Genomic DNA, 16605 nt, shown 5'->3' with positions numbered 1-16605 from the left:
TAAATCATATACTCGGCAACAAGATTGCCAAACGTGTTGAATGGCAACTATTTTTTTTTCTATTAGAATCTGAATATGGCAGCCGCAGTGTAATTCAAGCATCCAGAAACGGCAACGCTCATGACCTTAAATCCAGCTTTGAAACTTCCCGAATAAAACCCATTAAAACGTCATGCATGTCGTGTGCTGCTGGTGGCACGGCGTCAGCATGGCGACATCTAAATCTTTGGCTTACCAGCATTGCGCAATGGAACATTGATCAAATTAAATTATGCTTACAGTGATGACTTGGGTATCTTGATCAGGTCTCCCTGCATTCCGGCTAGCGATGAAAGCGGTTCCGCACTGATGGCTTGGCGCTTCATGCGGGGTTCTTGATTTATTGGCAGCACCCGGGTGTTCTCTACGCCTGGGGTCCACCCGTCGTAACTCTCTTCCGAGCAACGTTTCTCGATCATTGCTTTGGTGATTGGCCTAACCTGCGAAAGTACGTATGAAAAATATGAAAAAAAAACACATTTTCCTGGTAAAAAAAAACTTACCACCTGCCGGAACTTGTCAATTTCATTCTGCAGCTCATCCAGTCGATCGTCCTTACTGAGGGACTCCTTCTGGACGTAAATCAAATTATTGGACAAACGGATAACCTTTTGGTTCAGCTCTCTAATATGGAGTTCCTTCTCCTTCAACTCCTTCTGCAGCTTCTGCAATAAATCTTCCAAGTTCCCCGCACCCACAGCGTCTTCCTTGCTGTTTCCATTCAGATTAAAATTCGGCGGAATGCTAAGGTCACTTTTGTTGCTCTGATAATACTCCTTCAGCTTACGGAACTCGTTTTTCAGGTAGCGAATACTGATATCCCGGTCACGTACGTCCTTCTCCAAGTCCACCAGTTGTTCATTCTTCTCACGTAACGTTTCGTACACTTCGCGCAGTTCCCGTCTTAGCGAGAGCACAGTGTCCTCGATGCTTTTGTCGTGCTGTTGAGCCCTACCGGCGTGACCCTTTTGACTAACGTTTGGGGTGGTACCATTTTTGCTACCGACAGAAGTGGCCACGGCTACCGCCGTACCAGTTGGTGTTGATTTGGAAGTTGCCATGTCACGATTCAAATCTTGCGAACCAACAAAATGACAGCCGTACTTTCGGAATTGATTGTTTCAGATCTTTTCTCTTTAACTGTCTACTTCTTTATCACTTATTTTTTTCATGTTTTAAGTTATAATCAATGAACCTTCACTTGGCTGCAATTGTTCTTAATGATTCACTACTCTTTTTCAAAGTTTCTTGTTTCTTGTGGACGCTTTCCTATTTTTGAATGGAATGGCACTTTGATACCATTTTGAGCCAAAACTGACATCTGGGATAGTATTATCACTAATTCGTGTGTAGTCTGTGTGAAACAATGTAACAATGTGTTGTTTGAACGTAGGTTTTGGCGAAAAGTTAAATTGTAGCGGATTTCTGTACATAAATGTCATTAAGAAGACAGATAAAAATTACCAAACCTACAGCGTTGCAGTCTTGTCAAAGCTCCCAACCGTTCAAATTGGTGCCAATTTTTTTTTCTACCCAAATTTTACTACAAAAAACAACAACCAGCGCAAATCGCCTGATATGCATGAACTGGCGCATCTGAAGCTAAACCGTACACCAAAGCACAGATGGGCCGTGGAAATGACGATTCATCTTGCCATGATGCCCAGCCCAGTTGACGACGTTGATTCTCCTTCACCTTCTATCTAATATGTCACCGTGTATTCAGGTCAAAACACGCTGCTAAAAAATAGCAGCGATTAAATCTGTTTACAGTGCCATTAATCCAGTCACTCGACGACAGCGAACTCTAGCAATTAATACGAAAGGTTAATAACCCGGGAGGACAGAAGCAGTTTTGATTCATTAGTATCACGCGTCTGTGTTTTATATCAATAGACTCATGATTAGATCGTAAATAATGTATTTATAGATTGTGTCATCCATCAAAAAATCACCAACCAACTTCAACCTGATTCCAAAATAAAGTTATTAATCAGCGCGAAGCCGGCAACGATTAACGGTCCACAATCAAAAATTGAAACGTCAAGAAAGCCATCAGATTGCAAATCCTGTAAAACAATCTCTTCCCGGAGTAAGTAATCCACTATTTGTGCCATGCCACCAGAAGCGGGCAATCGGAATGTGGAAGCGAAAAAATAAAGCCGTGTTGATGAATATGATCCGGCAAGTATGACCAGATCGCGCGGGACGGCGCTTTTTTTTCGAAAAGTGACAATAATTGCTTTTGGCAGCCGGGTGCCGACAGCATTCTCTCCAAAATGAACTACAAAGTGCTCTGCGAGCTACACAAGCTGCGCTTGCTTCAAGGATGCAGTTATGGATGGTTGGAAAAAGAAACGAAAGGATTAACAACATTTTTGGTCGTTGTACGAATTTGTCTTGGCAATGATTATAAAATTGCGCTTTGCAGCCCACCGTCGTCGTCGTCGGTTAGTCTGCCGCACTGGTTTGTTGCGCGCTATTAATCACCTTTGTTGGGTACAATCGAAGCGTGTAATTAACATTTAAAGGCAGATTAAAAGGTGTATTTCATTATTATTAGGTGTCGCAAGGGGCTATTATTATCGGCTTCGAGGGATTAAAATCGTGAGGTTGTAAGTTTTAATTTTCTCAAATGTGTGATGTTTGTTTAACATGTTTTGCGCGACTGAAACCTAAATGAATTGTAAGTCAACAAATAGAGCTGTCCTTGTTGAGAGGCCCACACAAGAGCATTTTAACATCATTCCTGATAATTGATTCTAGCTGAGAAACGGAAAGATAGAATGTAAATCAGACTGATTGGTACAGTGCTTCTCCGCACTAACAAATGCTCTAATTTGTTTGTTTATTTGGCACTATAGCTGACCCGCAAACTTCGTCCCGCTCTTTTTTTTATTTAATTAATTTTACATTCTAAATTGATTCCCTGTACTTCCAAAGATTTGTTTATAGTCTGTAAATGCGTCATTAATCGGATATAGGATACGTTCAAACTCAAAAGGAAAATCGTTTGAAATGATTGAATTCATCGTGATGAAATGATCCGCGCTCTTGAATTTGCGTCAAATCTAGTCTCATTACATAATTTTGGTTAGTTTAAGCTTCGAAGCAAGATTCGTTGTATAGTTGATTACCTCTTCGTGAGTCGTGATTCTTACAATCTTTTATTCATTTATTCATACAATATGTTAATTTTAAGGAATTTTGTTTTGAAAGATAGAATTCAAATCGACGACATCGTTGTTTCGGTCGCCACTATTGCAAGTGCACTCAATCTTTGTTAACATGATTCAGAACAAAGGTAATGTATAATGATTGGAACAGTTTAGACTTTTTTCATGGTACATAAATTTTCATGTCATATTTCGACCATCAATATCGCATTAAATCATGAACAAATTACATTTGTGGAAACCATCTATCGGTCTAGTTTGCAGAAACAATAATTTATAGCCAATCCGACGTGAATTCATTCAAATATATCAGTTTATCTTATCTTAGAATTTGTATCATGATAGGGTGAATCATGATCGGATCAAAAAACGTATCATAATCGGAACAGCCTTTTTATTTCACACTCATTTGAATTCAAGTATTTTTTCTTAGTTGGACAATTTAATTGTCTAAAACAATTCTTAACATTCCAAACTGGGCGCTCTAAGAAAAAAAAATTTCTTACAAAAACTTTTCCATGAATTGTACCTACGTGAAATCCATATCAAGCACAGGCAAAGTGAAGCGGTGAAGTCCCAGAAGTAAGCTGTTCCGATTATGATTCAAAACAGGTCTTCGCATTTCATTAATGATTTCAACTTCAAGGCGAATATTTTGCACAGAAAGTATTTCTACATAAAATTTAAATGTTATAGAAGTTTTACGGAAAAATACAATGCAATCTTCGAATATTTGATTCCATTATCAGTGTTTGCAAACAAGGTATGGTAGCAGTTATAATGAAAAAAAGTGTTCGAAATGGATCATTTTTTAAAACTAGTAATAAAATAGTAATACTTAAACCATTTTAATGAAGCTTCCTGAACGAAATCAGGAAATGTTGCTTGATGCTTTTGCTGAATGTTTGATTTTTGAAGTAGAATACTTCTCTCAAGAAGTTCGGCTACATAGAAATCTAAAACCGAAAAAAGTGAAAAATATGTCCAATTTTAAATGCTAATAAATCGGTTAGTATTCGATGGATTTCCTTCGTTCTTGCAGCAATAGATTGGAAAATCTTCTAAGATTCTTCCCAAAAGAAGACACTATTGTACTATTGAAAATAGTCAAGCCTTGTCAAAACAAAAAATCCAACCTCTGATTGGTCGTTATATGATTGCTTTCCAAGCACGGTCGACAGAATCGTATACCTTGCAATTTAAAACATGCTATTTGGCCTTTATAGGAGCCTGTTTCAGCCGAAGCCGCTCATAATAGATCTAGACAGCGACAACAGCAGTCGTCCTACCTTAGCAGCAGCACTAGCAGTGCAGTGGATACCAGCGATGGCGGAAAGCGGCAACAGCTGAGGCGTAGCAATGGATAGCGCACCAGTTGCAGCGGATCTCAGCATCGATAGCGGCTGATGCAGTGAGGCACTTTAGTGAAATGCAGTCTCTGTGCGATAGTGGGCACTAGTAAATGCATTCAATGAAAAGTTGACTAATTTTGACAACACGTGAGCCGTCTAGTTTTGAGTGTTATATCAGCATTTCATTGTTTACTTCATCACAAGGAAAACTTTATTCGCCCTGTCGGTGATAACGCAAAGATGTGATCGGCATCTTATCCGATACTAAAATAAACAACAAATTGTCCTTTTCAGCATGAAATAAAAACTTGATTGAAGAGTTAATATTTTCTAATGAGTTAATTCACATTTTTAAATTTGTAAAAGTTATAAATTTTACTTCCTCTCAGTGTCTCAAAACGTACTGAATTATCTTTTCCTTCAGTCATGAGCACGACATCCGAAAAAATTTCATCTCAAAATTTAAAAATTGTCAAGCCCCAACCATGACAAGCAACTTACTATATTATTGAAAATGGTCAATGCTTGTTGAAGCGCAAAATTCGATTGATCTAATAAGTCAACGTTTATTTACTAGAAAAAATGACTGACACGCAAGCAGCCCGGTTATCTTTCTTGTGAAAGTATTCTACTTCAACCTTGCGGTCGTGGCTCTGCACACAACCCTCCTGTTATTTTCTTATTGAATAATGGAAAAAAATCTGGAAATGAAAATTGTTTCGATCATGGTATATTTTCGGACTGTCCCGATAATGTTACCTTATATTTGGTAACACAATCGCAATAAGTTTCTCTTTCGTCGATTTTAGGTAGCAGAAATATGTATTGGGAGAACGAAATGAATCGAATAGTTTTTATAATCGCATATCAAAGACAATAGATTTTTTCGACGTAGAATTACGTTTCTCAGAAAGTTCGACTACATAGGGATGTAAAAGAAAATTGGTCGCTTAATGCTTACTTTTTTAAGCACGGTCGACAGAATTATAGACCAAGTAAATCTGGAATGTAATATATGCTTGCTTTTGTCATATTAGTTCTAGGCAGCGACTAGAGCAGGCTTTACTTAACAGCAGCAGCAGTGGCAGCGCATAGCAGCAATAGAGGCAGCGGATGGGTACATCAGCCGGCACAAAAAAAAAACAAAACAGCTTTTCTCTGTGTTATCAGACAAATACCTTATTCTCATTGTCAGAATAAAATAATATCCTAATTGAAGAGTTAATGTTTTATCGTTCATTCATCACACTTCATTTTAAAAGGTCTAAATACCGCTAAATATGAGAATTTTTAAAACCAGGAGGATGCCCAAAAGCCGAAAATCGATTCAAGATGCCATTTGGAAATCCAAAGTGGCAACTTTCGATCTACATACCACGTTATAGGAGTATTTTCGGATTGGAGATGACATTCCGAGGTTGTAAATCGACCCTAGTTGCCACTTTGAATCTTTCAAGGGTCACCGCATTGTTTTCATAAAGTTGTTTTATTAGTGTTGGATAAAAATGATTATTATTGATGATGATATATGATAGTCCATCATAATCTTAGCGTCTACCATTCAAAGATTTATTGTACAGGAGAAATTTACTTCTAACTTATCACTTGCGGTCACTCTCAAGTGCAACAATGCAAGTATTGTAACAAACAGCTGTATGTAGTTCTACGCCAACTTTGCGGTCGTGGCTTTGCACACAACTCTTGTGATTTTTCAAGGAATAATGATTAAAATAGATATTTCTGGTTGTTTCATACCAAAAACCTACAATACCTAAAAGCGTTCTCGTTGTTTATAAGTAAAAGTAAATCAGAAACTTCGAAGCAAACTTCTCCTCTTTAATAATTTTCTAAGTTATGGACGTTAACAATACGATATCTTGTAACAATATGTTTATGTCTGTAACTTTCATCTAAAACCAATCTCTCTTCCAGAGTAGAGAGGTGTTAAACCGTCATAGAAAATTTTCTTGTTCTCCATTAACCTCCCCATGCCGTATTTGGTTCCAAATGCTTGACTAGTTCTCGAATTGTGCAGAAATGTTTGGTTACATTGTTACATTTGTAAAGCACCCCTTCCTTCCGATAGAGGGAGGAGGGGTGTCGAATCACCATGAAAACATTAGAGCGTACTCAACATCTCAATGGTTCATGGTTCCCCTGGCATATATAAAAAAGCCCACCAAAAATTCCATGCAACTTTAAACGGTTGCAGGAAAAATTCTTCACACCCTCGGGAAAAATAACTCTAAAATGAGTGAGATTTGACGCATTTTCGTATAAAGTGGAACAACTCATAAACTGAGTACCATGGAACGGGGTGAAATTGATCAATTTTTATAACAATTTCCAACTAACTAGCTTCATGTACATTTTTTCCGGAAATAGTATAATTTTAAAACAAGTACTGTGCTCCAATAAACCTCTATGGCTATTGGTGAAATTTCTATCGTCTACTTCATGAAATAAATTCGATAATTCTATAAGTACTATGAGGTAAATTGGGTTGAAATTGATCACCGTAGAAATCCATACATTCATTTGGCAATGTGCTTTTGTTTTGATATGTTCTAGATAAATGATGATTTCTGTACTGAAAAATATAATTTACAGCTAGTTTGGAAACGAAAATAACGATATTTCAGGTTGAAATTTGTTAATTTTGGTTCACGAGCTACTTGTTGCTAAATTTGCTCTTATTTGATCGTCGTTAGACCGATTTCAATTCGGTTTGTTGCAAAAGCTCAAAAACTAGATCTGAAATTTAAATCTTTGTGGTTTCCGGCGAATTCATCAGTATTTTCTTGATGGTATGGAATGATCATTGTTGAAAATTACATTTTTTGAGCTTTTATCAAACTTTACTCACTTCTCCAAATTTAACGTAATTAACCCTTAACTAAGATTACTTTGAGTAAATTCAATACTTTTTTTTATTATTTGGAAACTTGTTTGATCAAATTTGATTGAGTTTTGACTAAGTTACAAGAGTTTTTCGAACATATGAAAAATTGGACACGTTAACATTGCCTAGTGTATTAGTATTATTTATCACGAATTTTCAGGTGATCAATTTCACCCCATTTCACGGTAACTCCGTAAATACGCATAATTGAGAAACAAAGCGTTTTGAAAACTGAGTGATTGTTACTCACTTTTTGGGTACAGTATTGAGTTAAGTAATTACTCATTTTTTGGGTTCTGAATTTCTGCTCAATTTAATTTACAAATTTATAGTTCGAAGATAAAATTAAACATACCTGGGTTTGTTGTTTGTACTGGCTAGAAGCCCTAGAATATTTTGCAAACGGGAGGTATTTCTAATCCGAAAGCTTATGAAACACATAAAAAACAAATTCAATCGATGGAGATTAAAAGCAACGATTTTAAATGTCAAATTCGTTCTCAATTCACTCAAAATAATCATCACTTTTAATTGTAAATCTTATTTTGAAACTTAAATTTTGTTTATTCTTCATGTAATTCATCACAAAAATCTCTTTGCAGGTTTTCGTAGAATATTCGTTTTTGGTTAGGTATTCTACCAGAGATATTCTACGTAGAAAACTCGTCGAAAACTACATGAGGTTTTCTACATGACATCCCTTGTAATAATACTTACACACAAGCACGGATATGAATAACAACCGTATTATTTACTTTAATAGTGATACTGCCAATGGTATGAAGTGCGGAGTACAGAAAACACCTGGGCTATATCACAATAGATCAAATGTCCCTGGTCGCAGTGATGAGTCCATACAGAGAAAAAAAACATGTTCAAGTTGCAAGGATAAATTAACAAAATATATTTATTTCTTTATTGTTGTTTACATCATCTGACAGTTGTCTTATTAATTACATAGTTAAAAACAAAGAGTTAAAAAGAGCCTAACAATTTTCTGTTTAAATAAGTGTGAGGGTTCGCCAAAGTTATAAACTTTTTCAACACTTGTACCTGTACTTGCGATACCTACGTTGCAGGCTCGAAGTAAACATAATTCGTGCGGTGGAATATATTTTCTAGCATCGAAGATGATCTCAGCATGCGTTGTGAAGCGCGAAAATTAATCATAGATGGTAGTTTCGGAGAATATATTTCTCCGTCTAAAACTTTTGCAACGGATAATGCCTGTTGTATCTTGTGGCGGCGACGTTCAAGCGTATCGAGTCCTGGATCCGGATGAGGAGGCTGAAAGGCTGGATCACGCCAAAGTAAATCTCTCAAACCCAAACGGACAAATCCTCTCTGCACACGCTCTCATCTCAAATTCCACGATAGCTGATGCGGAGTCCAAACTACGCTTGCATTTTCCAACATGGGACGAACCAAAGAACAGTATAATGCTTTTAAGACATGAGGGTCCTTGAAATCGCATCCAATTTTTGCGATAAAATCGAGCTGTTTAGTGGAAAGAATCGCTGTATGGTGCCTTTCAAAGCTCGGTTTTCGGGCCAGGATGACGCCAAGTTCGTTTACGTGATCAACTTTTTTTAGCACTTCTCCGTCCATGACGTACGTAAAAGTTATTGGTGATTAGACCCGGTGAAATGTAATCACTTCACATTTTGCTGTGCTAAGTGTAAAGGAATTTAGTTTACACCACGTCACAAACCAGCCAAGTTTGGACTGTAAAAGGTAACAATCTTCGATATTACGTAAATAAGTTTGCAACGAATTTCTATAGCGCTGGCAGCATCGTTGAAAGAGCAATATGAATAGAAGTGGCCCAAGATTACTACCTTGCGGTACATCAGATTTGTTCGTGAAGGGAGCTGAGACAACAGAGCCAGGTTCAACTTGCAACGTTCTATTACACAAGAATGATTCTAACCATGTGAAGTCCATGAGGTTTGTTTTTACGGAACAGTGCCACAACAGTGCTTACATTGATTTCAAACAGTTTGGATGACGCACACAAATTAGCAATTATTCCTTAGTAGTTTCTTATATTTCGACGTTCACCGCTCTGGAAACATGCTAGAGTGCTTCCATACCTTGGGAAATTTTCTTTGAACCAACGATTGATTAAATCGTTGGTTCGCTCTGTTGCATAGCGAGGTAGCCAAACTCTCTGCACAACGGCATAAAAGTACAACCGAGATTCCATCAAGACCGGCGGAGAAATAAGTTTTCAGTTTTTTGGAAGCAGTACACCATTTGAGGTGTTATTTCGAAAATGACGAGTTCAAAAAGATCAACTGGGACGCTGGCAGCAGCGCGGAACAGAATCGAAAGCAAATACCAAAGAGAATAACAACAAAAAACTCGCATGGATCAGACACCGAGTTAGATTCGACATCATCAAAGTAAGTCTTCGTAGGTATTGAATCCTCGTTTCGTTTTGAGTTTACAAAATGCTCAAACTTTTTGGCTTTCTCCGCAAATCTGTTTGAGTTCTTATTACGTACCTACAACTAAAAAATAGTAATAAAAATTCTAATACGACCTAGTTTTTGAGATATTGAGATTTTTTGAGAGTTTTTGAGATATTGGCCGGATTTATTTCATATAAAAAATATTAAAAATAATGCATAAAAGAATTCATAGAAACTGCTTCCCATAATTTGACAAAATCTGAGAAGGGGGTTTGCAAATTTGTGACGAAAAGTGACGAAGGGGAGGGGGGGGGCAAGCCAAGCTACGTAGCAAATATAAAACTAAGAAAAACATTTGGTTTTTTTTCTAATTTTTTTTTATTATCGCTGTTTTGTTTGGGTTTGTATGTTTTTGATAATAAAATTTGCAAAAAATTATCATGTGGGATTTGCAATAACATTATCATGTGGGGGAGGGGGTTGTTATAAAGCTACGTAATTATCTAAAGGGAGGTCCTGATTTTGTGACGAAATGCTACGATGGGGGAGAGGCATAAAAGCTACGTCATTTATGGATGTTCCCTATCGTGAAAATTAAAGTCGCTGTTCAACTATGTCATATATTCTGTAAAACAACTAAACTTAATCATATTTGAAAACGTTATCAGTTTGAACTTTTCAGCTCTGGTGGTTGAGATTTCATGAAAATTAAACTTCAAATAGCTTGTACACATGAATTTGTTAGCTTCATTTATGTCAGCCAACATTGGACATCTGGCGTAAATACACAGAATGGGAAAATTTAGCACACATTCAATCGGGTTTGCGCAAATTCTTAATTCCATCCGCAATATATATGGTTCCATCAGCCGGATATGAGAAACCAGATCAAACCAGGCTGGTTTTGGCGGTTTCACTACTGGTGTATTTATTTTTGTTTTAGCTTCCCGTGCAAAGTCAACAAACGAACGGAAAATGTCAATAAATTTTCGTCTGCAGAAAAAAAACCTGTGCCAAAAACGCGATGGATATCCACCGGAGCACAACTAAGCTATAAAGATCGCCTAAGTTCATGGCCGCAATACGTAATATAGTGGGTAGTAAACGGCAGCGACAGTTCGGCGAAATCGAGATCACATTTTGTTCAAAAGGTAAGTGATATCCAATGCTATCCGATGACAGAGGCATCCGATTTTCGAAACGTTGTTTCAAGGCTGATTGGCTTAACACTTTACTTTTTTTTCCTCTACTATTCAATCTTGGGAGTTGACTATAATCGTTGTCGGTGTTGGAGGGCTTGCGTTGTTGGCACGATGAGAAAATTACACGTTTGAAGAGCTCTGACACCTTGGGCGTTGAGATCGGAAAAAAAATTCCGTACCTTGTTTCAAGGTTTGAGGGCAGATTGTTTTCAGTTTCGCAGTTTAGCGGTGAGAGGTAAGGTTATTTTTAAAGCAAAAGTAGGAGGTCACTGGGTGTGAAATACAACCCATATGAAATTTATTTAGATTATTATTCTGGCGCAACAAAAAATCGTTCATATTTGTATACTCAAATCGAGTTCAGTTAAACAATAAACCAATAAACTTTACATCCACTGAAAAACGTTGTTGGAGGAGGACGGAGTTGGCCGTTAAATTAATTGCAAACTTGAAATAGGTCACAGACTCACGAAAAGACTTCGCACCACCTTTGCCTCTTCTAATAGGATTAGCAACTTTGTAACGCATTAATGAAGCTGGAAGATTGATAGAGGTACTGACAGCTTTGCCGCTACTGGCCATCAACTAAATAAATGATCAGCGTGAGTTTGATTAGCGTTAGATTGAAAGCCGTTGTTCGGGTTTCGACATTTTATTCCGAAGTGTGCAAAAAATCTACCGCACATGTGACACGTGTTGAGTCATCTGTCTGTTTGCGACTAAAGTGATCTCATAGGACCAGTTTTTATCGAATCAATGAAATGAATATTGACTGTTTTCCGAAAAAGGCAAGCCCGAAGGGGTCCAATGAAAGAAAGTTGGTTGATACATCAATGTCTCTTATGACACGGGCGTAGAACTGGCACCGCCTTCGAGACAAGTTCGCGGCGGTGACGAACATTGGCCGCTCTAATTTATGCATCTGCCGCTGGGTGTTATTTGTTCTGGATATACGCTAAATTGAAACCAATGCATCGACACCTCCATGGCCAATTCATGCTGTCACTGCCGGGTGATTACACTTCACGCAAGACAAATAACAATTAGAGGGTAAAAAACGGCAACCGAAAGGAATAAATTAACATAAATTAAGTCACTTTCGTTCCCGCCATCCGCGACACTATCGAAATGAAGTTGCTATGCGCGCAATGGATAGGAAACTGTGCGCGACTCGTAAATCATCAATAATTAGTGGATGTGACGGGTTTATGGAAACGTACGTTTTAGACAGAAGGCCCGGTTGTTCTCTATAGTCCGGTGCGATACTTTGTGTTTAACCTGCTGCCAGCGAGCGGTATTAGGATACGTACGACCTTGCCTCGGGAATGTTCATTATTTGCGACTCCACCGAGGAGAGCTTTTTGTGTGAGGCAAGAAATAGGCCGTGCCATGAATTATGTGCTTCTAATTTGAAGACCCGTACTGCACAATATGCGAACCCCCTATAATTACGATAAATAAAGTTGTTTATTTTGATTTATACTCAACCTACCTTGAAGTAATTTTGTTCGATGCAAACTAATAATCATAATTGGTGTACGTTCCCAAGGCGGTACCATAAACAGTTATAGCCCACCTGCTTTACTTTAACGGACGAGTGAAAAATTGTAGCTTTCGAAATCACTTAAATAATTCCCAATGAATACATTCTCTTAGGAATCTCCAATATAGTAAACCTAAGAAACTACTTCAACTAAACCACAAAATAAAAACCAGTATCGTTAATCCCTTTTATGTAGCGATGTACGCTTGAAATTAATGGCATCCGGCACCATTTGGCCAGCAGCATGCTGCAATAAATCTTCCAGCAACGAAGTGGTGCAAGCCTTGCTTACACTCAAATCCTAGATTGATCCGGTATCGAACACGACGAGGACATCTAACGTGCGTGTGACAAGATCAGTGCAAAAAAAACTCGTTTTCCAATTACCCACAACTAGTGTACCGGGCTGCCTCCATATTCCCTGCCGCACTCTGCTGAATTGATAAAAATCGACAGAAACGTCAAAATTTGGCGGCCACGATTAATCAATTGGGCCTCCAGCTTGCGACGTGATAATCTATGCTGGAAACCCAAGGGGTGTTTTTTTTATTACGCAAGAATGGGCGTGTAAATTACAAGGCCCATGTTTAGTCCAGTTGAGACCGGATTCTCATTAGTCTAAAATACCATGAATACGAGCTCAAAAATATCGCCCAAGGCTATTTGTGTTTTTGCAGTGAATTCCAGTGCTATTTGTCCATATACAATCATTCATCTAATTCAGTAGTATTGTCATATCCCGCATTCATGAATCCAGTATCTACTTCAACATATTGTGAAAAATTTATACAAAACCCTGGAATAGTTTTACAAAACCATATTTTGAAGATCAAAAATAGAAAGTTTTAAAGTCCCGAATTCATACAAAGAAATACTTTTACTTCAAAAATCTTTATTCAATTTATTCAATATGTATTCCCAATTTTTACAAATACTGCCATACTAAATATCTCTAAAAACTGAAGACTGTTTTTTTTTCAAATCTGACATTTAAATTTTATGGAACTTGAACATTCTTATGATAGCAAAATCAATCCCTATATCCTGAAATCCATAAACCGCACTGTATGATCTAACACCAGATCCTACACTGCCGTGAGATGACTAAGTGACCTAAAAGCCATTTTTTCGAATATGGGTTTTTCATACCAATTTGTTCATTATTCGAAGACTTATCTTTTGCTATCTTCCTTTTCGTTGTAACTTATTCGTACGTTGTATAAAATCGAAAAACCAAAGTGACGTAGGCACCCATTTCAGTACAAAAGTGACGAGAAATTTATTCGTATTTGGGCCGTACTGAAAAACTGATCACTTGGATCTACGTCGCAGTGTCATATCACGGCAGTACAGTCCTGGAGCATAATTAAGTAATACTAACTGCAATCTTTAATTTTTGAAATCCCAAGATGCTTAAATCGCTATTTTTCCAAGTTAACGTCCGTAATCTTAGGAACGTTTGGTTATATAAAAATCCCGAATTCCTAAAATAACAAAATCTTAATAACCTAATCCTCACATTTCAGAATTCATTTTTAGTAAATCACCAAGTCTGAGATCCCGAAATAAAAAATGCAGCTATCCAACAATCCTACAATTTCAGACTCATTTGATGTCCAAAATTTTAAACTAATGAAATTCTATAACACTTAAGTCATATAATCTGAGAATTCAAGAATCTCAATCTAAACATATGAGAATGCAGCTCTGTCTGACTGTCTGGTTGATATAGACTTAAAAACTACTGAACCGATCGGCGTGAAATTTTGTACATAGGGTTTAGGGCCCGGGAAAGGTGACTAAGATAGTACGAGACCCCTCCCTATCCTGGAAGGGAGGGCTCTCATACAAACCAAACACAAATTTCTGTGGTGATACTCTTCCGTGCTCTGGAAGGGAAGGGGGGGGGGGCGGTCTCCCAGGAAAATTAAACAGATATTTCAACCAGTTTCTCCGAAAAGCAGTCTCAAATCGAAACGATACACATGAGCCAAAAATCGACTCCAGACGCCATTTTCAATTTAGGATGGAAACTTCCGGTTTCAGGAAAATAGCCGAACATTACAAAATATCGTGGAATGGGGTGAAATTGATCAGTGGGGTGAAATTGATCAGTGGGGTGAAATTGATCACCTGAAAATTCGTGATAAAAAATACTAATCAAAAGATATTGCTCTTACAACACTAGGCAATGTTAACGTGTCCTTAAACGAAAGTTTTGCATGATTCACATACCTGTCAAAGTTAACCCTTGCATGCCCGGTGCAATTTTTCATATTTTCGAAAAATTCTTCTAACTCAGTCAAAACTCAATGAAATTTGATCCAACAAGTACATGAAGCTAGTTAATTGGATATTGTTATAAAAATTGATCAATTTCACCCCGTTCCATGGTACCACCCAATATGAGTGTTTCCGGAACCAGAATGACGCTCTGAGGCCAGAAATTGTCTCCAAATACCATTTAGAAATCCAAGAATGCGATTTCCGGTTTCCGACAAACAGCCGTTTCTGTAAAAACAGTGACCAAATATGAATATATGAAATATAATGATGCATAGAAACTTAAAATGGACCACAGACATCATTCTGAATTCCAAGATGGCGACTTCCGGTGTCTGGAAAACAGCCGAAAATAACCAAATTCCATTCAATATGAAAATTGCCGGAATCAGAATGACGCCCAGAGGTCAAAAGTTGGCTTCACATGCCATTTTGGAATCCAAGATAACGACTTCCGGTCTCTGGAAAACAGCTGAAAATGACCGAATACTGCTCAATATGAATATATTCGTAATCGGGATGATGCAATTGTGACCATTTCATCATTTTGAATTCAAATATTATAACTTTTGGTTTCTGGAAAGCAGCAAAAATAACTGAATACCACCCAATATGGACATTTCCGGAATCAGATTGATGCTCAGAAGCTAGAAATTGACTCCACGTGCCATTTTGAAATCCAAGATGGCGACTTCCGCAAGTAATTAATCAATTTGAAATATTTATATTTATTTAATAAAAGAAAAAAGGGGCGGGACGAAATTTGCCTAAGCCTAATCTTAAAACCATCAAATCGGAAAAAACGATATCTCAACTTTTAAATTCAAAAACCAGAAATTCTAATTTACTAAAATCCATAACTCTTAGCTTTCATCGTCAACATTGGGATTCTGCTAGAGGTGCCTTTGCAGGTTTACGAAACATTTGGTATTCAAATCACATCACTCTACATACTAAAACCCGAAACGTTAAATCCGTATTGCTGTACGCCTGCGAAACGTGGAGCGTCGCAGCGAAGACAACGCAAAAACTGTAGGTATTTGTTAATCGCTGCCTGCGATACATCATTCGTGCCTGGTGGTCTGACAACTGGATATCCAACGAGGAGCTCCATCGTCGATGTCATCAACGGCCGATAGCGACAGAAATTCGAGAGCGTAGGGTGGATGGTTGGCAAATGGTTGGACACGTGTAACTTGAGACCCCATTGTGGTCATTCACCTCTGTCCAGCAACTCCTATCCCAACCTCCACGTGATGCCGACCGGGATACGAGTAACCTTAGCGGAGATCGGGTAACCAACCCCCGGTGGAAACTATGGTCGTATGCTGACTGGGAAGGGGCATCGTACGCGGCTGTATCCCCATGTAAGGGCGGCGTACAATAGCGTCTGAACGGAGCGGGTGGCTGAATCATGGAAAGCTGTATCCCACCAGCTACACCTAAGATGGCAGCCCCATCAGCAGGATGTAGGTATCGCGACCCTGGTAAGGTAGCATACCGAAACCTCCCTTCAACCACGAACAACGAATTTAGAAATACGGAACGGATCGATCGGCAAAGACCTAGGCTACGAACTCGGAAAAAGATTAAGGTAAACGATTGGAATTTGGGTATTCGGAACGTCCGATCTCTCAATGAACCGGCGCGGGCTGGCTTGCTTGCTCGAGAACTACAGCGGCAGGGAGTCGAAA

The 16605-nt window shown here is 38.1% G+C and overlaps 1 protein-coding gene across 6 annotated transcripts in view; it reads right to left on the bottom strand.

The window, feature by feature from the left end:
• The window catches only part of LOC129726435 (cGMP-dependent protein kinase, isozyme 2 forms cD4/T1/T3A/T3B), a 414395-nt gene that overhangs the window by 183854 nt on the left and 213936 nt on the right, over positions 1-16605 (bottom strand). Inside the window, exons 2-3 of one of the 6 annotated variants that reach the window (XM_055683129.1) lie at positions 543-1308; positions 280-479 (exon numbers count right to left, since the gene is read on the bottom strand). The exons of the other annotated variants lie outside the window; for them this stretch is intronic. Coding sequence (XP_055539104.1) covers positions 280-479; positions 543-1100 — 758 coding nt within the window. The 5' untranslated portion in view covers positions 1101-1308. The remainder of the gene's footprint in view (positions 1-279; positions 480-542; positions 1309-16605) is intronic. 6 annotated transcript variants of the gene reach the window in all.

Source organism: Wyeomyia smithii, chromosome 3, assembly GCF_029784165.1.
Source record: "Wyeomyia smithii strain HCP4-BCI-WySm-NY-G18 chromosome 3, ASM2978416v1, whole genome shotgun sequence".
NCBI classification, from domain to species: domain Eukaryota; kingdom Metazoa; phylum Arthropoda; class Insecta; order Diptera; family Culicidae; genus Wyeomyia; species Wyeomyia smithii.
The sequence above is the reverse complement of the archived record's forward strand: the minus strand, read 5'-3'. Positions and strand labels throughout refer to the sequence as shown.